The sequence below is a fragment of the Myripristis murdjan genome, chromosome 1 (assembly GCF_902150065.1).
Source record: "Myripristis murdjan chromosome 1, fMyrMur1.1, whole genome shotgun sequence".
Taxonomy (NCBI): Eukaryota; Metazoa; Chordata; class Actinopteri; order Holocentriformes; family Holocentridae; genus Myripristis; species Myripristis murdjan.
The window spans coordinates 4,769,795-4,794,973 of NC_043980.1; the positions used below are offsets into that span (position 1 = coordinate 4,769,795).

At 44.3% G+C, this 25,179-nt stretch overlaps 1 protein-coding gene across 1 annotated transcript; it reads left to right on the forward strand.

The window, feature by feature from the left end:
- Positions 1–1,446: 1,446 nt before the first annotated feature.
- Positions 1,447–24,920, forward strand: LOC115357811 (protein NLRC3-like; the record flags this gene model as incomplete). Its single annotated transcript, XM_030049521.1, has 6 exons — positions 1,447–1,514; positions 5,601–7,586; positions 7,988–8,161; positions 9,843–10,013; positions 19,858–19,975; positions 24,855–24,920. Coding segments are annotated over 6 exons (2,583 nt in total), but the record flags the coding sequence as incomplete, so codon positions are not given.
- Positions 24,921–25,179: the final 259 nt, after the last annotated feature.

Here is a 25,179-nt window from a genome sequence, read left to right on the forward strand (position 1 = left end):
CTCAGAGTGTCTGTTGGTACAATTTCCTGCACAGTAAAACTTAATTTCCCCTCCAAACCATTTTTTTTCATCACTCAGGGCTCCAAACTGCAAGCAGCGTGAGAGTTCAAGTCTCACGTGGCTGCATCTGTTCACCTGCCCGGGGTTAATATTGTCCAAAGTCAAGGACACAAAAGTTTATGAAACAGTCCGTTTGGCTGTTACCTCGTTCCCAAAATGAAGCGGTGTGTAGCTGATTATTTTAACCAGCAAAATGTGGAGAGAGAGGAGGAGGCCGGTGGGGAGGGAGAGCCACCGAGACTCTCTGACTGACGCTGATGGTGACAGTGCAGGCAGGGAGAGAGCGACTGTTGAAGTGCAGTGTGCGTTCACTGTTTTCTTGTGAAATCTGTTTGTGGCGCATGGAGAAAGTAGACATGCCACCAAAACTGATGCTTCAGATCATGAGCCACATCCGCTCTTTTAACTGGACCCCCCCTCACAAAAAAGGGTGCGACCAAATCATGAGCTGCTGTGAGCAACTGGGAAAGCTGGGAGCACCAGTGCTGCCAGTGGAAAAGTTAGTCTGGAGCCCTGATTTACAAGAAGTAATAAAATGTTTCAAACATTTGTGTTTCCAGAGGTTCCTACCACAGAGCAGAGTCTGCAGTGTCCAGCTGTCTGTCCATGAAGAGTGACTGGTCTAAAGATAAACCTCCAGAATTCAGTCCTGAACCTGGACCTTCAGACACAAAGTAAGACAGCTGTCAGACTGTGAGCCTGATGGAATATGATGACATGACATTATATAGCAGAGCAAATAGTGAGGATACCAAGAAAAGAGACTGCAAAGAGAGAAATGACTGCTTCCTGCTCTGCAATCCAGCTGTTCAACCAAAACCCATCTTGGTCTGTGCTGTTTTCCACAAACTATGATGCTGTTTTATGTTTTGCACCAAAGCACCTGAGAACATTTCCACTTGCACTTGCACTCACAAGTTCTTCACACACCTATGTCTGAAGTTGAGATTCACTGTAAAGATTTACTGATCTGCAAATCAGAATCGGTACAAGACAAACTGCAGGCCTGTATTACAATATTTTCTCATCTTTACCATTTTGGTCTTGGAAGCGTTCTGGTTTCCACTGGTTACTCTATCAACAGACTCTGTATATACAGTACATACCTATGTAGAGGTGCAAAGAGGTGCAGTGCAACAACAGAAAGGTTGTGTGCATCTAAAACACCTCCAAAAAATATGGCCACATCCGCTCTTATAGCTGGACCCCACCTCACAAAAAAAGGGTGCTGCTGTGAGCGACTGGGAAAGCTGGGAGCACCAGTGCTGCCAGTGGAAAAGTTTGTCTGGAGCCCTGATTTACAAGAAGTAATAACATGTTTCAAACATTTGTGTTTCCAGAGGTTCCTGCAACAGAGCAGAGTCTGCAGTGTCCAGCTGTCTGTCCATGAGGAGTGACTGGTCTAAAGATAAACCTCCAGAGTTCAGTGCTGAACCTGGACCTTCAGACACAAAGTAAGACAGCTGTTAGACTGTGAGCCTGATGGAATATGATGACCTGTCACAATAACAAAATTTGCTGTGCGATGAATTGTGTCAGAAATTATTGCGATAAGCGATAACATGCTTTTAAGACCATTTTTATTATTGTTGTAATTTTGACATTTGACAAGGTTCTAAGTAGAGCTTCAAAATCCAAAAAGAAGAAATGGGAGTGAGACAAAAAAAATTTGAGTAAGCAATTTATTGCAAACAACCATTAAACTGAAATAGGCTGTTCATCAGCTGATCAAAAGTTTAAGACCATATCTCAAAAAAAAAAAAAAAAAAAAAAACCCCTAAAATAGAAATAAAATTTATTTTCTAAAAAGGACTCAGTAATAGTAAGTAGCTCAGTAAGTAGCTGCGCCATTCTTGTCAATCACCTCAAAAATTCTTTTCAGCAGGCTTGATGCTAGTGTTTCCAGGAGACTAGTGGGAATGTTGCTCTAAGTGGTGAAGATCGCTTCATGGAGGGCATCCACTGTCTGGAACTGGTGTCCATTTTTGTAAACTTCCCTTGCCATCCAACCCCAAATGTTCTCAATTGGATTTAGATCAGGGGAACATGCTGGATGGTTCAAAAGACTGATGTTATTTCTCTGGAAGAAGTACTTTGTCAGGCAGGCATTGTGAACTGCAGTGTTGTCCTGTTGAAAAACCCAGTCATTACCACACAGACAATGGCCTTCAGTCATGAGGGATGCCCCCTGCAACATCTCCACATAGCCAGCTGCCGTTTGACGCCTCTGCACAACCTGAAGCTCCATTGTTCCATTGAAGGAAAAAGCCCCCCAGATCATGATGCCGCCCCCTCCACTGTGCCGTGTAGAAAACATCTCAGGTGGGATCTCCTTGTCATGCCAGTAACGTTGGAAGCTATCAGGACCGTCAAGGTTAAATTTTTTTCTCATCAGAGAATAAAACTTTGTTCCACCTTTCAGTGTCCCATGTTTGGTGCTCTCGTGCAAACTCCAAATTGCAGGGGACTGCAGTTGGCACCAGTGACAAGCTTAATTTGGGCCGAGGATCGTCCCGTGTCTTGACGGACAGCCAATTGGATCCTCTGGCTCAGGGCCGGTGAAATTTTTTTGGGTCTACCACTTGACTTTTTTGTCCCATAACCCTCAGAATCTTTTAAGAAGTCTAAAATGACTGTCTTTCTGCGTCCAACCTCAGCAGCAATGGCACGCTGCAAGGGCCTTGTTGTTGGGCCTTGCTTATGCAGCTCAACAATCCGACCGCGTTCAAAGAGAGAAAGCTTTTTTGCCTTTGCCATCAGGAGGTCATGACAGTGTGGATACCTGAGAGAAAATGACACTGAATCCACATTTTTGCAAATATTTGGCCTTTTGAAGCTCTACTTAGAACCTTCTTAAGATCCAACAGTGCAAAATGTAAATTCTTGCAATTTTTCAACTGGTCTTAAAATTTTGATCAGGAGTGTATGATAATAAAGGCAGAATGATGCAAGAACACCCTTTTAAAGAGAAATAATCATTTATTCAACAAGAATATTCAAAAATGGAAAATTTAAATATCCAAAATAAATAACGTAAAATTACCAAAATGAATAAATAATGACCTTATGAATACAAAAAAATTGACCAACTGGCCCTGATAACAAAAAGTGCACAGCAATAAAAAAAAAAAACACAACCAAAAACGTTGAAGTGGAGAGGCACAGAGACTAACATTCCTGAACAGTCAACACTCCCAACTAGGGTTGGGTATCGGTTGGGTTTTATCCGATACCGGTGCCTACTCGGTATTTTTTAAACGGTTCCGGTGCTTAAACGGTTCTCGAACTGGTACTTAAAAAAACAAAAACGCACACACTGTCAAAAAACAATACCCTTTTATTTCCAGGGCCAAACTGAACACAATATTAACTTAAATATTTAAACAATATAAATACAAATAACATATGGCAATAATAAACTCGTGCCATTTGTGCGCAACCGCGGGGGAGGGGGCGTTACAGTCGGGCTGCACGGCCTGGTTGGGAATGTCTCGCGGCCCGGTACTGGTCCGCGGACCGGTACTGGGCTGGTGGTTGGGGACCGCTGACGTAGATTATCAAACACGGTGCATTGTTCGGCTCCATGTGTTGCCAGATGTTTAATTAAATTCGATGTGTTACCTCCCTTGCATAACATTGCTTTAAGGCATCTGTTGCATGTCACAGTCTGCATCCTCCTTAGACGTGAAATGGAGCCAAACCTTAGAGTGTTTTGCCTTTGGCATCTTTATTGATCCTCTCACCATCAGTTCTGATCAACAAGTGTGCTGAGTAGCAGCACTGACGTCACGTTCAACAACCGCAAGTTGACGCCGGAACACCAAGGGGTGGCACCGAAATTTTTGTTCTTATTCGGTCTTGTAACTACCGTTTACGTCGAAACCGGTGCCCTATTGGCACCGCGTTTCAGTACCCAACCCTACTTCCAACACTTCCCTTTGCATCTTGGCTTGTTGTTTTTTCTTTCTTAACTGGGAACACTGGGTGGGCTGGTTGTGCTGTAGCTGTGCACTGAAGTTGCACCTATTCCCTCTTTTAGTTTGGAGAGTTTTAAAATAAACGCAGCACACCAATCTGTTCAGATGTTTTGCTTTTGTTGTTTTGTTGTTACATGGACATTTCGTCTTCTAAATACTATCTTAATTGCATTAATATTAGAATATTGTAGTCAATCAATCATACTTTATTTGTCCCCAGGGGGAAATTTTGTCCATGTAAATGTAGTCACTGAAAGTGACATAAGAGACCACTTGACAATTGTAATAACCTTGGCTAAATATCAAGTGTCTAGGGATGTAGTCAACCAAAGAAAATATTGGTCAACTAAAGTCCTGAAATTTCAACCAGAAGTGGAATAATCGGGGCGCGGCGGGAATACAGAAAAAAATAATTAACTGGGCAGTAGCCTATCTGGTAGCCTTGTCCGCCTAAACAAATTATAAATAAACATAAACAACTAGTATTTGCAGTATTTTAAATCGTTTTTGACCTAATTATTTTGCACTGAATGACACACTTAAGTCGGTCAGCTCTGACAGCGTTGCATCATGTGTACCTACGCAATATCATAGCCTATGATTTCCGAAAATAGTACTATGTCAACTAGTGACATCAGCACAAGAACTGTTGAGGTATATGCAACATAATTTAGACAACTGTTTTTGTCATGTGTTATAATAATAGACAGGACCTTCCACTATTATTCCAGCCTGCACTGTGCGTGTCCTCGCACAGAGTGAGGCTGAATTACCCGGTGCAATAAAATCAGCAATACCCTGCGTGATATTTTTGCCTTTGGATGATAGAGGAGGCTTAACATCCATTGTGGTCTGGGTGTATCTGGGGGAAGCTACCGTTGTCGCGGGTGTGTACGCCTGCAGTTATAAAGCAATTAACTTTGAAATATGCCAATTCTGATATGTTTATACTCAAAACTGACGGAGCAACCTAATGCAGACATGTTAGCTTACCGTTTTTAGGTGATATGCCATGTTGGTCGTTGAGCTGTGATACGCAAACTGTTGTTTGCAGAGTTTGCATTCGACTTTTTTTTCCATCTATTTTGGTAAAATGCTGCTACAATAACGACGTCTTTGCCATGGTAAACGACTAAATGTTCATTAAACGTTCATAATTAAGCAAATATTCGGAAAACCAAGCCTAATTTTTTCTTCAATTCAGAACATACGGGTCTACCTATCTGTCTCCACCAGTGGGTTGGACTAATCCAAAATTGTGAAAACAAGGGGGGAAGATAGACTGTAACCTGTGAAACAGGGTGTTCTGAAAACACCCCCATTAGTACTTAGTGCTTTACTCCTGATAAAATTAACATGGCAAATAATCTACCAATCAGATTTTGGTCAACCAAGAACATATTGACCAATAAATCGACCAGTTGACTAACAGACTACAGCCCTACAAGTGTCCCATCGCCATGTTTGTTTGTTTTTTACTTTTTTTTTTTTTTTTTAGATTTTAAGATTTCAGTTAAGACGTAATGTTGTCTAAACATAAACAAAGTGCTTTCATCTCCACAGGGACAGGAAGAGCAGTAGAGGTGATGTGAAGGAGCAGCTGTCCTGCTGTGCTTTGTGTCAGGAGGCCCTGAGGGATCCAGTCTCGACCAGCTGTGGACACTGGTTCTGCAGACGATGCATCACCTCATACTGGGACCAGTCTGATCCATCAGGAGATCCTGCCTGTCCCCAGTGTGGAGAAAGATCAAGAACAAGACCTGGACTGCAGACAAGCAGTCAAACCAGCCCAGTTGACAGCGGTCTGCAGGAGGTTTTAGACGAGCATAAGATCAGTCTGAGGAGGAGATGTGAATTTGTGACAGAAGGAACTGCTTCAGCAGGAACTGGAACCCCCCTCAACAGGATCTACACTGAGCTCTACATCACACAGGGACGGAGGGAAGAGGTTAATACCCAACATGAGGTGTGGCAGCTGGAGACAACATCCAAGATGGAGACCCTCAGTGACACTCCAATCAAGTGCCAGGACATCTTTAAACTCTTACCTGGCCAAGACACACACATCAGAGTAGTTGTGACGCAGGGTGTTGCTGGCATTGGAAAAACCTTCTCAGTGCAGAAGTTCACTCTGGACTGGGCAGAGGGCTTGGAAAACCAACATTTCAGTCTTGTGGTTCTGCTTTCGTTCCGGGAGCTGAACTTGATCAAAGATGAGCGCTACAGTCTTCTTCAGCTGCTCCGTGTTTTCCATCCAATATTACAGACGGTCACAGCAGAGAAGCTCGCTGTCTGTAAAGTCGTGTTCATCTTTGACGGCCTGGATGAAAGCAGGTTTTTATTGGATTTCCAGAACAATGAGGTCGTGTCTGATGTCACACAGACGTCATCAGTAGACGTGCTGTTGACAAACCTCATCAAGGGGAATCTGCTTCCCTCGGCTCTCCTGTGGATAACTTCCAGACCTGCGGCAGCCAATCAGATCCCTCCTACATGTGTTGACAGGGTAACAGAAGTCCGAGGATTCACTGACCTCCAGAAGGAGGAGTACTTCAGGAGGAGGTCCAGTGATGAGGAGCTGTCCAGCAGAATCATCTCGCACATCAAGGCGTCCAGGAGCCTCCACATCATGTGCCACATCCCAGTCTTCTGCTGGATCACTGCTACAGTTCTGGAGCACATGTTGTCTACAGACCAGAGAGGAGAGCTGCCCAAGAGCCTGACTGAGATGTACTCACACTTCCTGCTGGTTCAGACACAGAGGAAGAAGCACAAGTATGATGAGAGACATGACAGGAGTCAGCAGGAGCTGATGGAGACTGACAAGGAAGTTCTTCTGAAGCTGGGCATGCTGGCGTTTGAACATCTGGAGAAAGGCAACCTGATGTTCTACCAAGAAGACCTGGAGGAGTGTGGTCTTGATGTCACAGAGGCCTCGGTGTACTCAGGAGTGTGCACAGAGATCTTCAAAACAGAGTGTGTGCTCTTCCAGAGAAAAGTCTACTGCTTTGTCCATCTGAGCATTCAGGAGTTTCTCGCTGCAGTCTTCATCTTCCACTGCTACACCTTTGATGACCAAAAGCCATCATTGGATATCTTCCTGCAAAGCGTCATGTCTGAAGCCCTGCAGAGCAAAAATGGTCACCTGGACCTCTTTGTCCGTTTCCTTCATGGCCTCTCACTGGAGTCCAACCAGAGGCTCTTAGGAGGCCTGCTGGGTCAGACAGAGAGCAGACCAGAAGACATCAAGACAGCCATCAGAAACCTGAAGAAGATGAACACCAGCAGTGCCTCACCTGACAGAAGCATCAACATCTTCCACTGTTTGATGGAGATGAATGACCTCTCAGTACATCAGGATATCCAAGAGTTCCTGAAGTCAGAGAACAGATCAGAGAAGGAGCTCTCTTTGATCCACTGCTCAGCTCTGGCCTACATGCTGCAGATGTCAGAGGAGGTTCTGGATGAGTTTGACCTGAAGGCGTACAACACATCACATGATGGACGACTGAGACTGATCCCAGCTGTGAGGAACTGCAGGAAGGCTCGGTTAGTCCTGATGGGAAATCAACATTATACAAACAGTGTAGAGCTGCTTCCATACGTGACACCGTCAGAAATAGAATAAAGATATGTAGTTCTCTAAATATTCAGGATAAAGGATTGATTCTGAGAGAAAAAAATGTACGTCAGGCAGTCCAGGGTAAAAAGGAGGCAACATGATGGTGATGCCCACAGCAGCTTACCCTTACAATACTTCAAAATCAGAGTTCTTGCTGTGTAATTGAACTTGAGCATCAGGTTGCTGCTACTTGGTTTCTTCTGTTATTATACATGAAGCACCTTTCAAAAAATTTCTATCATGTAGTACAATTTAATATTACTATCATATAACACAATAATATAAACACAAGAAAATCACAAACTTGACATTAAATCTGTAATTACAGACTTTCTGGCTGTGAACTCTCAGAGACTCACTGCGAAACTGTGGCCTCGGCTCTGAAGTCCAACCCCCATCTGACAGAGCTGGACCTGAGTGATAACTACGAGCTGCAGGATTCAGGAGTGGAGCTGCTGTCTGCTGGACTGGAGAGTGCAAACTGCAGACTGGAGACTCTGAGGTCAGACTGCACTTTTTAATGATGTGTGAACATGTAATATTCTTTTAGTTGAACAGGAGTTTTACAGGCTTACATCTCAAATTGTTGTCAAACTGCATTGCCACAGGGGCACCATGGTTTTGTTGAGACGTCTGGTGATACGTCTCAGCGTGATTGCCCCTCTGCACGCAGTATACATGTTTTTCGTTTTCCTTGCATTAGGTGCAGTAGATTAAAGGCTGAATTATGCTTCCGCGTAGGAAGAGCGTACGGAGGTTGTGCGAAGCTTACGGGGGTTGTGCGACCGCCGCAGAGCCTTGCCGCGCGCCTCCCAAAAATTGTAACTACGCGGACCCTACGCAGCCCCACAAGAGCTGTGATTGGTCCGCCGAAGTACATCATTTCCGGCATTTCGTTGCAACCGGCATCACATCCTGTTGTTGTGCTGGCCGGCAGCGCCGTTTTTAAAATAACTGTTGTGTCTCGACTCGTCGGTTGTGTTTGAAAACTTTGGAGAGTGCTGGATCTCGCGGAAGAACGCCTGGCCGAGGAGGTGCGCAAGTACCCGCAGCTATACGACTCGTCCACTCGCCAATACAGAAGAGCAGTGACCATACGTCACAGGGTCTACGTTGGTGGGAGGAGAATTGCTCAATGTGTGTTGCAGAGGTATGTTGGACACACACGCGCTGCGTAGGAAATGCGTGCTTCGCACAACCCCCGTACGCTCTTCTAACGCTGAAGCATAATTCAGCCTTAATGCACACTTTACTTTCTCCCCCAGTTCACACCCTAAGTGACAGCCACAATCAAGTCATCTTCAAAAGAAAGCAAATGACACAAGCTGCCAGTGTGTGTCATTGTTGTGGTAATATTAATTGGCATTTATTCCACCCCTCCTTAGCAGGGGGTGCTGCAGCACCCTCAGCACCACCCTTCCCACTCCCTTGCAGGCTAACATCTCAAATTGTCGTCAAACTGTATTTTCACACAGTCCTTGTGTGTTGAAGTGAAAAACTGTTAACTTCAGTGATGATATAGTACATTATTTCAACATGCAGAGGTCCAAATGGCCTCCGTCTGTGGGAATCTGATATTTATTGTGGTAATTACATAGAACCTATAGAGAACACCGTCAGTCGACTGTCACCATGTTTTTGACTGAATACCGTGATATCGATATTGTGAGGATATTGTTAGGATGACTGGTTGGTGCTTTGATGAAAGTGTAAATTAGTGCTAAACAGTCATTAGTAATATGGATATGATAAGCGAGCAGGCTGAGGCCAATAACAGAGCAGCGAGGACGTCTAATAAGTTGAGAAAACTGCATACCTTTACTGTAATGCAGCCTTTAAAAGCAGGAGAACACTGATGCCATATTACCATATTTGAATTTGAATTATTTTGGACCTTTTATCATTTCTTGCTTTCATTGTCTGTTTATTTGTGTTTTTAATATTTTGATGTCTTTTCATTTCAGGTGTTATCTTTATCTTTTCATTTACTCTGATGGTTTTGCAAAGCACTTTGGAACTTTGCTTTAAAGGTGTAAAATATAAATTAGTATTATCAATATTATAATTGATATTGATAATAATTATTTCATTGGTTTTTCCTTTTTTAATATTTTGAAAAATCTCTCACTGATAAATATCCAAAACACTGGAAATTATAGCTACATATTTTCTTCTTCATTCAGATTAAGGCACTGCAGGTTGTCAGGCAGCTGCTGTGCTTTGCTGGCCTCGACTCTGAAGTCCAACCCCCATCTGACAGCGCTGGACCTGAGTGAGAACCAGCTGCAGGATTCAGGAGTGGAGCTGCTGTCTGCTGGACTGGAGAGTCCAAACTGCAGACTGGAGATTCTCAGGTCAGGCTGTACTTTTTAATGATGTGTGAACATGTAATATTCTTTTAGTTGAAGAGGAGTTTTACAGGCTTACATCTCAAATTGTTGTCAAACTGCATTTTCACACAATCCTTGTGTGTTGAACTGAAAAACTGTGAACTTCAGTGATGATATTGTACATTATTTCAACATGCAGGCATCCAAATGGCCTCTGTCTGTGGGAATCTGATATTTATTGTGGTAATTCCACAGAACATATAGAGGACACCATCATCGAGGTCTTGGTCCAACTATGGACTCGCAAAGGATTCCAATATTTTCTTTGATGAATCATCAGGACAAAAATCCCATGTGGGCATATCAGTGCGTTCTGGTATCTTTCACAGATTAGGCATGATGGTATGAAGTTGATATGTCCATCTTTTACCATCCTGATCACATTCCCTCATGGTAACTGTTGTCTTGTAACTGTTCTGAACCTCAACTAAACCTTTAGGACTTCTTGTTTTTCATTGATTATTGTTTTGATCATCTTCACACACTTTTTCACAGCTCACTTACTTCCCATGCAAAACTTTGTTTAAACTCTGCAGGCTGACAGACGACCACGCCAAATGAACATTTTGTATATTTCAGGATATTTTCTGTCTATAATCCCTAAGACTGAGGAATATGAACGCAGTCAACTGTCACCATGTTTTTGACTGAATACCGTGATATCCATATTGTGAGGATATTGTTAGGATGACTGGTTGGTGCTTTGATGAAAGTGTAAATTAGTGCTAAACAGTCATTAGTAATATGGATATGATGAGCGAGCAGGCTGAGGCCAATAACAGAGCAGCGAGGACGTCTAATAAGTTGAGAAAACTGCATCCCTTTACTGTAATGCAGCCTTTAAAAGCAGGAGAACACTGATGCCATAAGATATTACCATTTCCCAAATCCCACATGATATCTTATCTCATATCACAGTATCCGTATTATATTAATATTAGGGATGGCTCGATACCACTTTTTCACATCCGATACCGATACCGATACTGCAGCCTTGAGGATCGGCCGATACCGATACCGATCCGATTCTTTTTGTCACTCTAAAAGTTGTTAATACGTGGATGTAATTTGCTTGATACTGAAATCTAAAAACACCACATTCACTGTACAACAACTATTCTGGTCCCCTAAAGAAAGAAGGAAAATATGTGAAAACAACTGAAGTCATGTGTAACATTAAATAAAAGTGCAACTTGTTGCAAATTTTGCATTTGAGTTAGTTTTATCAACTCGGAGTAGTTTCACCTGGAGTTAAGCACGTGCACAACAGCTATAAGACGAGTCACCATGGCAACGGGGAAGCGTCAGGCTGCGTTTTTCACCCCAATTGAACTGGAAATCTTAATGCTTTCATACAGCGAGTTTGAACATGTTTTTTAAAGAAAGTGCAACACCGCTGCAGTGGCAAAGCAGAGGGAGACGGCGAGGGAGAACATTGTTGCTCGGGTCAATGCGTAAGTTTAAATGTAGTCCGTTGCAATCAATAATATTGCAGGGTAAAACTGCTTGAATTACTGCTGGCCTATTAATTTATTTCATTTAGGTGACGTGGAACGGTAACGCTCAAAAAGATAATTGTCTGGAAATGCTAAAACATCTATGCATGGTCTGATAACCATCTCCCGACGAATATTTAATTCTCTGCGCAGTAACACTGCACCTTCATCCACGGGATCGTTGTCGAAAGGACATGCCATGTTCGTGAAAAAAAGACGCCATCTAACTACAAATGGACTTCTAATACTAATAAGAACTAATACACCACGCCAAAACTCGCCTGCTGACTGAATGAATGAGGAAGTTAAATACGGTGTGTGGCTGAAAGAGGGCGGACACAGAGAGAAACTCGAGGTTTCATGAGAAAAACCTGGTCCCAACCAGGTTAGTTTCATGGAGTCTGTTACTGTGGTAACTGACCGAGAGCTTAAGTTACCTCCCTCTGTGAAACAGGCTAGAGTTACCCCTCTTTCTCTGGTTTGAGCTGCCTCCCTTTGTGAAACGGAAAACTCAGAGTTTCCCTCATTTCAGGGTTAACAGACTCAGAGTTTTCACTAAACCTGCTTGGGAAACAGACCCAAGATTTGCTGCACCAAAACAAAAACGGTTCGCTTTTCTTTGCACTCGCCTGTAAAAAGTCTCTGTACTCCTTTCCGTGAGGCTTCTTCAGATGCTTTATTAAGTCTGTTGTGTTAAAACGTCCGGTTTTGCTACCACCCCTTGAGACACTCATATTGCAAACGTTGCGCTTTTGTCCTCCGTTAACGTAAAGTTAATGGAGGACATGACTACAGCTCTGCCGGCTTCTGCTCACGTGACGAAAACACAGGCACATGGCAACCATGGCGACAGCTCATCTGTGTTACGGCATGTCACGTAAAGTGAAGTTGAGGATATATGAGATAGCTTGGGCTTATGGATCGGATCGGACGGGTTCTAATATAAAAATCCGATACCCGATCCAGTCATTTTGGCCTGGATCGGACCCGATACTGGTCCAGTGGATCGGATCGGACCATCCCTAATTAATATATTGATGGGCCCACCTCTACTGCCATCACCTGGTCAGTCTTTTGATATGCTAATAACTTTGGCCCTGATTGGTCAAGAGACTGGGTGCTGGTGTCATGTGATGCAGAAGCTCTTGTTCTACAGTTCTATTTAGTGTAGCGGGTATGGTAGGAGGACTCAAGGCAGAGGAAACGAGTGAGGCAGCTGATCAGTTCAAAGAAGGGGTTTATTTCAACTGAAGGTGCAGGCTGAGTCCGGGATGAGAGGTGGCTGGATTGTGGATCTATGGGACTCCAGGTGAGGGCTGGGTGGAGGGCTTGGCTGGCTGGAAACGGCTGGGTGGCAGAGTAGAGGCAGGTCTGGTGCTGGAGGCCGGGGAGGAAAGTGTTACTGTATCACAATCTGGCGAGGTCTGGTTGATGGAGGAAGCCTTTTGTAGTGGAGTGGTGATTGTCAGAAGGTAGGCACCTGAGGAGACCCAACCCCTGCACACCAGGCCTCAATCCTGCAATCAAGCGCTCACACACACACACACACACACACACACACACACACAGAAAGACAGGCTAGGAGGCAGAGGGCATGACATTTAGTCCCTTTTGACCGCCAGAGGCGGTGCTTTAAGCACTGAATAGACCCTTTGCGCATGCGCAGTTCGAGTATGTATACCAAAAAAGTCACCCATCACACCTGGATGACCCAGAAAGGGTATAAGTTCCGGGGTCAACTGGCATAACATTTCCTGTTTTCTTCTCGTGTGCGAGTAGCAGGCAGTAGTAGCTCAGGCTAAGCGCTTTTTGCTAAAAATATAATTTACCGTTGCTGGTAGCCTTGTAATCTTTATAGATCGGAGCTGCAGAGTATTCGCCCTCCAGAGGCTGCAACGGAACCACGTTCCTATTTCGGGATTGTTTGCTGGTTTGTTGTTTCTTCCATTCACAACCAGATTCAAGGTATGTTTGTTTGATTTATATTTATACCGATACATTGTGGTGAGGCTGGTGTGTGCGCTTTTGCCCCCCAGAATTGCATACTTGCAAAGAAAGTTTATTACCGTGTTGTTTTGATTGTTATATCATTTGTTGGTGACGTCAGCGTTGCTCTTTCTGCTCCCATTGTAAGCTTATTTCGTTTGAATAATAGAGTTTTATTATTACCGAAGAGGGAATTTGCTGAAGTATTTTGCTTCGGTTGTCTTTGGTTTATCATTGAACAGTTTTTTGTTGGTGAAGGCAGCGTTTGCGCAGCCCACTCCCACTCGTTGATAATTGTTTGTTGCGCACTGTTGCATTATAATTAGTATATTGTGACTACGGGATCAGCTTCCCGCTGGGCGCCTTGTAGCGGTGAAGGTTGTGTTCTCGTTCTCACCCCAGCTCCTGCTACAGGCTCACTACCACCCTAGACGCTTGAGGCAGTGAAGGCAGCATCTACACTCCCCTCTCCTGCTACGAGCCAGCTTCCTGCCGGACGCATTGTAGCGGTGAGTGCGGTCGCCCTCACTCCTGCTACAGACCCGCACCTCCTAGAACCCCTCTGCTGTGCAGGTTGTGTGTACGCAGCCTTCCCTCAGCTTAGGTGCTTGGACCAGAGCTCCGATGATGGAGAATGTACATTATTGTGTTGATTGTGGGACTGCTCTGCCAGAAGATGATGGCCACAACCACTGTCCTGTGTGCCTCGGCCCAGACCACCTTCGAGAAGGACTCTCCGACAATGCCTGCATGAACTGCAGCGGTATGTCATTTGCATCAAGGGCTGCTATGTTGGCTCAGGTAGACCATCCAAGGGGTGGAGACGACCTCCCTCCATCTGGTAAGTTGCCCCCAGCCCAATCTACTCGTTTGAAGCGCTGGAGAGAGGTATCAGGAGCAAGGAAGTCGGATAGCAAGCTTGCTGAGCAGGTACAGAGGCTTTCTGCTGAACTTGCGGAGATGAGGTCCCTTTTTCAGACTCATCAGTCTGACACTCCCTCAGTAGACACAGATATGTCATGTCAGATCCCGTCTATGCCCTCGCTGCTTCCAGAGGAGGATGTACTCTCTCTTGCAGCCTCAGCCACTGACTTTGGTATGCAAGAGGACAAACACTCCTGTTCTTCAGAACTGGGTTCCCGTTCTTCAGTACGAAGCCCACAGAGCATTTTTGGGGAGTCGGACACCTCCATGTCAGACATACTACGCATGGCCGTGGATCGCCTACAGGTACAGATCCCACAGCCAGCCCAATCAACTCCAGGGACTGCCTGCTTTAGGCGGGGCAGTGCTTCCACTTCCTTCACTGTCCGTCCTTCAAGTGATCATCTTCAGGAACTGCATGCATGTTGGCGAGACACTGGAGCATATTCTTGTCTCACTTCTGATGGCCGGGCACTGGTGGCTATGCATGATGCTGCAGCGGTTTGCCTCGACCGGATGCCTTCTTTTGAACCAACTATTGCATCATCTACAAAGAAGACTGGCGGATTCCGTCCAATTCTGGACTTAAGAGGGCTCAACAAGTATATGAAGGTAATAAAATTTCATATGCTGACCACAGCACGTGTTACAAACTGTCGCCCAAGGAGAATGCTTTACATCTGTGGACCTGAAAGGCGCTTACTTTCATGTCCCCATCACTCATCACCACAGGAAATTTCTACGGTTTGCCTATCAAGGCTGCCACTGGCAGTTCAGGGTCCTCCCTTTTGGACTCTCCCTCTCCCCGAGGGTGTTCACTAGGTGTGTGGCAGCAGCCCTGGCACCCCTGCAGTCTCAGAGTGTAAAGGTTCTGCCATATTTGGACGACTGGCTGGTCTGTGCTCCATCCAGAGCTCGAGTGGTTCAAGACACGGATCAGCTTCTCTTTCACATTACCCAACTGGGCCTGAAGGTGAACACAGAAAAGAATTGCCTGGAACCCTCTCAGTCTACGGTCTTCATCGGTGTGGCATTAAATACACTGACCATGAAGGCTTGCCCGTTCCCTCAACGTGTGGACGACATTCTTCACCTGCTCTCTTTGTTTCACAGAGACAAATCATTGCCCCTTGTCATGTTCCAGTGTCTCTTGGGCAAACTAACATCAATATCAGCTGTTGTTCCGCTGGTCTTACTGTTGCTACGTCCTCTGCAGAGATGGTTGAACAGCTTCCACCTGGACGTAAGGCGACACAGACACTGAAAAATCAGGGTGTCTTGGCGGTGCCTCCTTGCCCTACCTCCATGGAGTGACAGGTCCTATCTGTCCAAGGCTGTCCCCATGGGCTCTATTCCCTCTCGGTGAGAGGATGCCTGCCCCTTAGGATGGGGTGCAGTGTGGAAAGGCAGAATAACTCAAGGTCAGTGGCCCGTATGAGATTGTGCCAGACATATCAATGTGCTAGAGCTGCGAGCAGTACATCTGAGCTTGAAGCACTTTCTGCCGTATCTGAGAGGATGACATGTACTCATACGGTCGGACAACACGTCGGCAGTTTATCACATAAATCACCAGGGCGGCACCAAGCCTGCACAGCTACTTCAGGTGTCACAGGAGCTCCTGACATGGGTGGCCCCCTGACTGACCAGTCTGCTGGCAGTATATGTACCAGGGGAGCAAATCCAGTCAGCGTATTTCCTGTCACGTCACAAGCCTCCACCTGGAGAGTGGCGCCTTCATCCAGAGGTGGTACACACTATTTGGGGCCTCTTCGGCAGGGCAGAAGTGGATGTGCCTCAGAAGCAATGACCCACTGTCCTCTCTGGTTTTCTCTGATGGAGACAACCAGCCCTCTTGGCCAGGATGCCCTGGCTCATCCCTGGCCAAAGACCCTCTTATATGCATTCCCTCCGCTTCCTCTGATTTGGCCGACACTTGAGAGGGTCCTTCAGGATGGTCACAGGCTATTACTGGTGGCCCCTCTCTGGCCAGCAAGGACATGGTTTCCTCTCATTCACAGGCTGTGCTGCGGTACACCCTGGCACTTCTCCTACAGGAAAGACCTGCTGCCTCAATTGGGGGGGCAGGTTTGGCATCCCAGTCCTCAGAACCTCCAGCTGTGGGTATGGCCACTGAAGGGCCCGAGTCACTGCTGAGCAGCTGTCCTGATCCTGTTGAATGCCAGAGCATCATCCAGCCGTCTGCAGTATGACAATAGGTGGAAGCTGTTCTGTAACTGGTGTGCAGGTCGGAAAGTGGACCCAGTTCATTGCTCAATACCGACGGTCCTGGAGTTCCTGCAGTCTCTCTTGGACAAGGGCAGGTCTCCTTCTACTCTTAAGGTGTATGTGACTGCTATTTTATGTCATCATGCCAGGGTGGACAGTAACACCCTGGCTCAAGCGGAGTTGAAGTGGGTGGCTTACAAGACTGCATTCTTGCTGGCCATCACATCAGTGAAGCGCGTTGGTGAGCTGCACATTCTATCAGTAAGCGCTTCATGTCTAAAATGGAACCATGATGATTCAAGTGTGACTCTTTGGCCGAATACAGCATTTCTCCCAAAGGTGCTGTCTCGGTCATATTTGAATCAGCCGATAAGGCTTACATGGTTCAACCCCTCAGGAGGGGATGGACCGGAAATGTTGTGCCTGGTACAGGCACTTAAAACTTACATTGCTGCTACTGCGAGTGTTAGTCAGTCCGAACAACTCTTTATTTGTCATGGTGGGCCTCAGAAGGGTTCTGCTCTTTCTAAACAGCGTCTCTCCCATTGGGTCATGGATGTCATCGCTCACGCTTAGGTGTTGGCTAATCGCTCTCTGCCACCTGCCATGAAGTGTCATTCTACTAGGAGCATATCCACATCATGGGCGGCCCTGAGGCGGGGTCTGTGCAGCTGCTTCATGGTCATCACCAAACACATTCTGCAGGTTCTACAGGGTGAACGTGGCCACTCCTCCTCCATTAGGAGTGGTTCTCCAGCCAGAATCCTCAGGCTCTGTACAGCGAGGTATTCTTTTTCGATTATGGTCCCGGTCTTCAACCTTGTTTCTGTAGCTAACAGGGCCCACAGGGTATTGTGGCTATTTCCCCATTCACTGTGTGTAACCTTCCTACTGGAGTCCTTGATTCTGCTCAGTGAGTTTGTAGTCGGGATTCCTTATGACACTTTTGGTTCAGTGCTTAAAGCACTCCCTCTGGCGGTCAGAAGGGATGAAATAGAACGATGTGTTACGAATATAACTATGGTTCTGTGAGTCCCGAATGACCGCCAGAGCGTTCAGTCACTCAGAATCCTCATGATCACGCGAGAAGTTTCTGTAGGAAATGATATGCCGGTTGACCCCGGAACTTATACCCTTTCCGGGTCATCCAGGTGTCAGAGGTTAACTGTGGATGCGCGAAGGGAGTATTCAGTGCTTAAAGCACCGCCCGTGGCGGTCATTTGGGACTCATAGAACTGTAGTTACATTCGTAACTCATCGTTTTACTATGAGAAGATGTAAGTAAGTAAAATTTTATTTATATAGCACCCTTCGCAGTACGGATACACAGAGTGCTTTACAGTAAAAACAGATAAAACAAAAACAGTCAGGTGACCGTTACATCAACAACAAAAACATCATCAACAATAATGCCATAGCTATGTGTAAGAGGCAGTGCAACATAAGGTGCAAGTGCATTATTTCACCAGCAAGAACGAACAGACCATACACTGTACAAATGAAAATAAAAGAACCCGGAGAAGGCGTAACCTCAGGCCTATGTTAAGAAGGCTAGCCGGAAAATATGTGTTTTAAGCTGCTTTCTAAAGCTATCCACGGACCGGGCATCTCTCAGAGCCTGAGGAAGCGAGTTCCAGAGGCGTGGTGCCACTGCTGCAAAGGCCCGATCACCTTTAGTTTTTAATTTGGTGCGGGGCACTGCCAGGAGCCCCTGGTCAGCTGACCGCAGAGAGCGACTGGGGGTGTGATGGTGGATGAGGTCACAGACGTAGCTGGGAGCAGAGCCGTGGATAGCTTTAAAAGTAAACAGTAGTACCTTGTATTGGATCCTGAAGTGAACCGGTAACCAGTGTAGGGCGGTAAGTATTGGTGTGATATGACATGATTTCTTAGACCTGGTGAGTAATCTGGCAGCTGCATTTTGGACCAGTTGGAGACAGTTTATGGATGTTTGGTTTAAACAAGTGAAAAGTGCGTTACAATAGTCGAGCCTGGAGGAGATAAATGCATGTATGGCCATCTCCAGCTCTGAGTGCGCGATGACAAGATGCAGTTTGGCAATGTTTCTTAAATGAAAGAAACAATTTCGACTCAAGAGACTTCACATGATTATCCAGGAGCATTAATTGATCAAAGTGTACACCAAGGTTCCTGATACTAGGACGGGCGTTGTTTTTGAGAGGGCCCAGATGTTCTAATACCCTGGCTGTGACACTATCAGGGGCAATGACTAGCACCTCGGTCTTGGCCGCATTTAACTGAAGGAGATTGTTCGCCATCCAGCCCTCGATGGCGGCCAAACACTCCAGCAGAATGCTGAGACGTTGCATATTCACAGGTTTGAAAGAGAAATGCAGCTGGATGTCGTCCGCATAACAGTGATATGCTACACCAGGAAAACTCCTGATGAGCTGACCTAACGGCAGCATGTACAAGGCAAAGAGTAAAGGGGCCAGCACCGAACCCTGGGGTACACCGCAGTGTAAAGGGGCGGTGTCAGACTTGAAAGGGCCGGCGGTCACTGAGAAATAACGCTCACTGAGGTAGGAGGCAAACCACTCTAGGGCACATCCTGACACACCAACCCAGTTCCTCAGTCTGTCCAATAGGATGCCATGGTCGACCGTGTCAAAAGCTGCGCTTAAGTCTAACAGGACTAAAACAGAGCATTTGCCGGAGTCCGAGGCCATCAGAATGTCATTGGAAACTCTAAGGAGTGCAGACTCAGTGGAGTGATTTTTCCGGAAACCAGACTGAAATTTGTCACCAATGTTAGACTGAAGGCATCTGAGGACTTTTCACTGAGCCATTCATTTGTTATTTATGGACTTACCTATGGCTGTTTTCTGAATACTGAATTTGAATTATTTTGGACCTTTTATCATTTCTTGCTTTCATTCTCTTTATTTGTGTTTTTAATATTTTGATGTCTTTTCATTTCAGGTGTTATCTTTATCTTTTCATTTACTCTGATGGTTTTGTGAAGCACCTTGGAACTTTGCTTTAAAGGTGTAACAAATATAAATTAGTATTATCAGTATTATCATTAATATTATTGTTATAATAATTATTTCATTGGTTTTTCCTTCCTTTTTGAATATTTGGAAAAATCTCTGACTGATAAATATCCAAAACACTGGAAATTATAGCTACATATTTTCTTCCTCATTCAGATTAAGGCACTGCAGGTTGTCAGGCAGCTGCTATGCTTCTCTGGCCTCAGCTCTGAAGTCCAACCCCCATCTGACAGAGCTGGACCTGAGTGAGAACCGGCTGCTGCAGGATTCAGGAGTGAAGCTGCTGTTTGCTGGACTGGAGAGTCCAAACTGCAGACTGAAGACTCTCAGGTCAGACTGCACTTTTTAAGGATGACATAAATATATGAATATTGTTTGAATCATAGTAGCACTACAGTGGAGATCAAAATAAGAGAACAACCTACAATTTGCTAAATTTTAGTCACTGCTTGTATTTATTTGAAGTTCTGCTAACATGAATATAAGGGCAGGTTTTTGAGCATATTTCAGAATTTACATATATTCTCAAGCATAATATAAAAATCTTAAATGAGACATTTTCAGAACAGCTCTGATCAAAATTAGAGAACACTTTCAGATATCTCTCAGTTATTGGTGTTAATCTGGCATCTGGTGACAATTTACTTTATTGTTGGACACACCCTATTGATCTGGCAGCTCTCCTAGTTACTTTGCAAGATGGCAAGCCGCTCTAAGGCGAAAGCAGGTTGTCCAGATGAAGGCCAAAGGGATGACCCTCTCAGCCATTGCAAGAGAGGTTGGGCGTTCCAAGTCTGTGATTTCAAGATATTGAAACTTTACAAGGACACAGATTCATTTAAGTCCCCCAAAAAGGCTGGTCGTCCACGCAAAACAAGTGCACGAGAGGACAGGATTATGCATTATGCAGGATTATTCATTGGGGAATCGGTTGAACACTGCAGATAGAATTGCTCGCCAGTTCAGTGCTGAACAGGGCAAGGATCTGTCTTGGTACACAGTGTCACGCCGTTTAAGACAATTTGGACTGAAAGCCCACTGTGCAGTGACCAAACCTCTCATCAGCAGAAAGAATAAAAAGAAGCATGCTGAGGAGCATGTTGTGTGAGAACTGGTCCAGAGTGCACTTCAGTGAGTTAAATTTGGAGGAGGAAGTGTCATGGTTTGGGGGATGTTTTCTGAAGCAGGAGCTGGGCCTCTTGTACAGCTACATGGCAGGGTGAACGCAAATGTTTATGTGAACCTCCATTGGCAACATGCAATACCTTCACTGCAATTGTCTCCCAATCATCCGGCAATTTCCATGCAAGACAGCGTCCCCTGTCACACTGCAAAATGGGTTAAGCAGTTCCTTGAAGCTAAGAAAATTGAAACAATGAACAGGCCAGCCCAGAGTCCAGATCTAAACCCGATAGAAAATCTCTGGAAAATCCTTGGCGACAAAGTAATGGCTAAGAAACGCACTACAGTTACCGAACTGTGGAAGAGACTGCAAGGAGAATGGACCAAGATCAAACCAGAGCAGTGTGAGAAACTAGTGACATCCTGTGGGCGCAGACGTGCTGAGGTCATTCAAAGTAAGGGCCTCTACACTCCCCATTAATTTTTGAATCCTATAGCCCTAAGAAAACATTGTTTAAATCTTCTTTTCTGACACAGCGGTTACTGTTCTCTAATTTTGCTCACTGTTTTTTTTTTCACAAAATAAAGGTTTTTGTTGAAGTGCCTTGGTTATTTAAATAAACATGCTATTAGGGCTGTAGTCAACCAAAGAAAATCTTGGTCGACCAAAGTCCTGAAATTTCGACCAAAAGTAATCGCGGGTGTATGCGTCTGCATTTACAAAACGATTATTAGACTAAAAATTTGAAATATGCCAATTCTGATATCTGTATACTCAAAACTGATGGAGCAACCTAACGCAGACATGTTAGCCTACCGTTTTTAGGTGATATGCCATGTTGGTCGTTGAGCTATGATACACAAACTGTTGTTTGCAAAGTTTGCATTCGACTTTTTTTCCATCTATTTTGGTAAAATGCTGCCACACTGACGACGTCTTTGACATGGTAGAGGACTAAATGTTCATTAAACATTCATAATTAAGCAGATATTCCGAAAACCAGACCTAATTTTTTCTTCAATTCAGAACACACGGGCCTACCTATCTCTCTCCGCCAGTGGGTTGGGCTAATCCAAAACTGTGAAAACAAGGGGGGGGTTCTGAAGACAGACTGTTACCTGTGAAACAGCGTGTTCTGAAATACCACCATTAGCACTTAGTGCTTTACTCCTGATAAAATTAACATGGCAAATAATTGACCAATCAAATTTTGGTCGACCAAGAACGTATCGACCAATAAATCGACCATTCGACTAACAGACTACAGCCCTACATGCTAGTACAGCAGTGGTATAGCCACAGCTGATATTCTATTAAAGTCTGGACTTTGGGCACCCCCAATTTCAGAATAAATCAAGTATTAATAATTTGTTCTCTAATTTTGATCTCCACTGTAAATGTCTATAAGGCTGATATTGCTGTGAAGTATGTGTTGTGCTTTTTTAAAGTCGGGGCTGCTCGTTATTTTAGTTTTTGTGACGATGGTCAGGTTCTGTATCATGGATGCATGTGTGCTTTGTGAGGTATAACAAGTAACTAATAACCGTCTCATCTGTCAGGAGAGAGAGAGGAAAGGTAAGGTAATTTTTATTTCACGTGTCATACTCCCACATGGGCGTACAAGACACACCAAGAAATACAATAAACATAGTAAGCAAAAAGCGAACACCTCATATACACTACTCACAAAAAGTTAGGGATATTCGGCTTTCGGGTGAAATTTCAGGATGAACCTAAAATGCATTATAACTTTTAAAGGTGAACTTAATGTGACCTTCTGTAAACTTTTGAATGCACATGTCCAACTGTTCAATGTTTCAGTATTTTTTGCACAAGTTGCTGTTCTCTAACAAGGAGCTTAACAGCAAAATTCACATCAGGTGTTTGATGCTCCAGCTCATCGAGGTCGTATCATTAGGGAACGGCTGCTGGAGACTGGGGTACCTCAAATGGAGTGGCCTGTACTTTCTCAGACCTGCATCCCATAGAAAACCTATGGGATCAGCTCTGTACCCCAGAACCTCAATGTCCTGAGGGCCGCCCTTCAAGAAGAGTGGGATGCCATGCCTCAGCAGACAATAAGTCGACTTGTGAACAGCATGAGACGTCGTGGTCAAGCTGTAATTGATGCTCAAGGGCACATGACAAGTTATTGACACTGACATTTTTTGTTGTGGTATATCCACCACTGTTGTTGGCTTTTGTTTCAAGAAATTGTTTGAGATGAGGAAATCACCAGTGTATGCTTCTACTTAAATGCCCTACTTTCATGATATAATATCACTGTAGCGTGAACTTTTTACATTTTCCATAAATTTCACCCAAAAGCCAAATATCCCTAACTTTTTGTGAGTAGTGTATGTCACTCACTGTCAAGCCAAATATAGGCACAGTCAGTTAACTTTGGCAGTACAGCAAGAACAACAACTTAAATTTAAGTCAGAGGCAAATATCAAACATCAGGGTATCCGCGGGTCTTGAAAAGTATTAAAAGGTGATAAATCAATTTTGGGAAAATTAAGACCCTTAAAAGTATTAAAAAGTCTTATCACGACTTTATAAAGTCTTAAATTTTGAAAGTATTTTTTCTGAATTAGCTGTCCAAGAGTTTGAGCCCCAAAAACATCGTAGAAGTGTGTGAATTTATTCACTTTTATTAAAAAACAAAGATGAACAGGTACATAAAAAACTAGGCTATTGTGGGTGCGTTCGTAAATTGTCTCTGAGAGCGGCAGAGTGAGCGGGTGGGTGGAAATTCAGAAGCACAAAGTACGCTCTGGCGCTCCCAGTGCATATTACGAATGCACTGAAATGTTACATGAAGCCTCGCAAAAACGGAAGAGAAGGCTGGTGAACGCATGGATGGCTGAACGGTAACATAATGGGAAAGTGCAAATTTGCAGCGTCCTGGCTGGAAATGCTGGACTTCAAAGACTGGGAATGTCAGGGAGGCATATTGTACATTATGCAAGAAGAAGATAAACATTGTGTCAATGGGAATTGACTAACTGAATTTTGTTGTATCATAGTGGTCTATAGTCTTTATCACAAACTAAAACTGTTAAGTTAAAAATATCACTGATGTAAATGGTTACAGCTTGAAGTGGCCACGAGGTATTAAAAAATATTGAGAAGGTCTTGAAAAAGTCTTAAAAAGGTATTAGAATTAACTTCAAGATTCATGCATATACCCTGAACATAAAGAGCCCTCATACGGTGTTGATAAGCATTTAACACAAACTGAGCTAAATGAAATACTTTGTTGCTAAACAAATATTTAAGTCTGCACTCATCAGACATATTAAACAAATCAGGACGTTCTGCAGACATTTTCAGGAAACCCTTATATCTGAGATTAAGTTAAAATGGACAGTAAAACAAAAAGTGCATTTCATTTTTAACCTTATTCAGATTACACAGATGACATTTTCTATTTTCTTCTGGTATTAAATGGAAACGTCCGGTTTCAGCTGCCAGAGGCAGGATGCCACATCTCACCTGGGCACAAAGAGACCTCTGTGCTCTGGTTGGTAAATACACTTTATTAGACTGTACGCTCTCAGTTTAGGTTTATACAGAATTTCATTGGACCATTTCTGTTTATAATTTTCAAGTAATATTGATTTAATTTAACTTACCCTATAGTTCAGAGGAACTCTAGGATCATTATTTTGAGACTTAAGGATAGGTTTTACTATAGATTTACACCAAACAGAGGGGACCAAGCTATACTCAAAACAGATAGAAAAAAGATGAGCTAAAATTGGAAATAAGCAGGGTAATTTCAGTAGATCGTGAGGTTATCAGTGCCAGTAGCTTTTCTTAGTTTAAGTGTGTCAATTGCCTTTTTAACTTCAGTAATAGTAATACTAGCATTTAGGTACTGATTAAAGAAATAAGAATCCTGCTGCATATTAGCCTCCATAACATTTTTAAGATCAACTATCCTTGCAAGAAAACAGTTATCCCACTCAGCAGAGCAGGAACCTCCAGAAAATAATTTAACTAATTAATTTAACTAACTCTACAGGCTGTCACTGTCCTGGGGGCCTCACCCCACCAGGACAAGGAACTGTGTAACCTTGTCAAGGTGTGACAGCTAAACCCTACCTGGTGCCTGCCTGGGCTCGGTGCATGGCGGGCCTGTAACCCTAGGGGGCTTATGGCATTAGGATGGCACTAATGAGCAGTTCCACCCGAAACCCCCGCTTTCAGCTGGGGCTTCGCAGCCTGTCAGCATGCTGTAAGGTGGCAGTCCCACCAGCTGACTAGCCATCACAGGGCCAACTATCCAGCATGGTGAAAATAAAACAGTTACAAAACCAACCAAGACAAGCAAATTAAACCGGACGGAT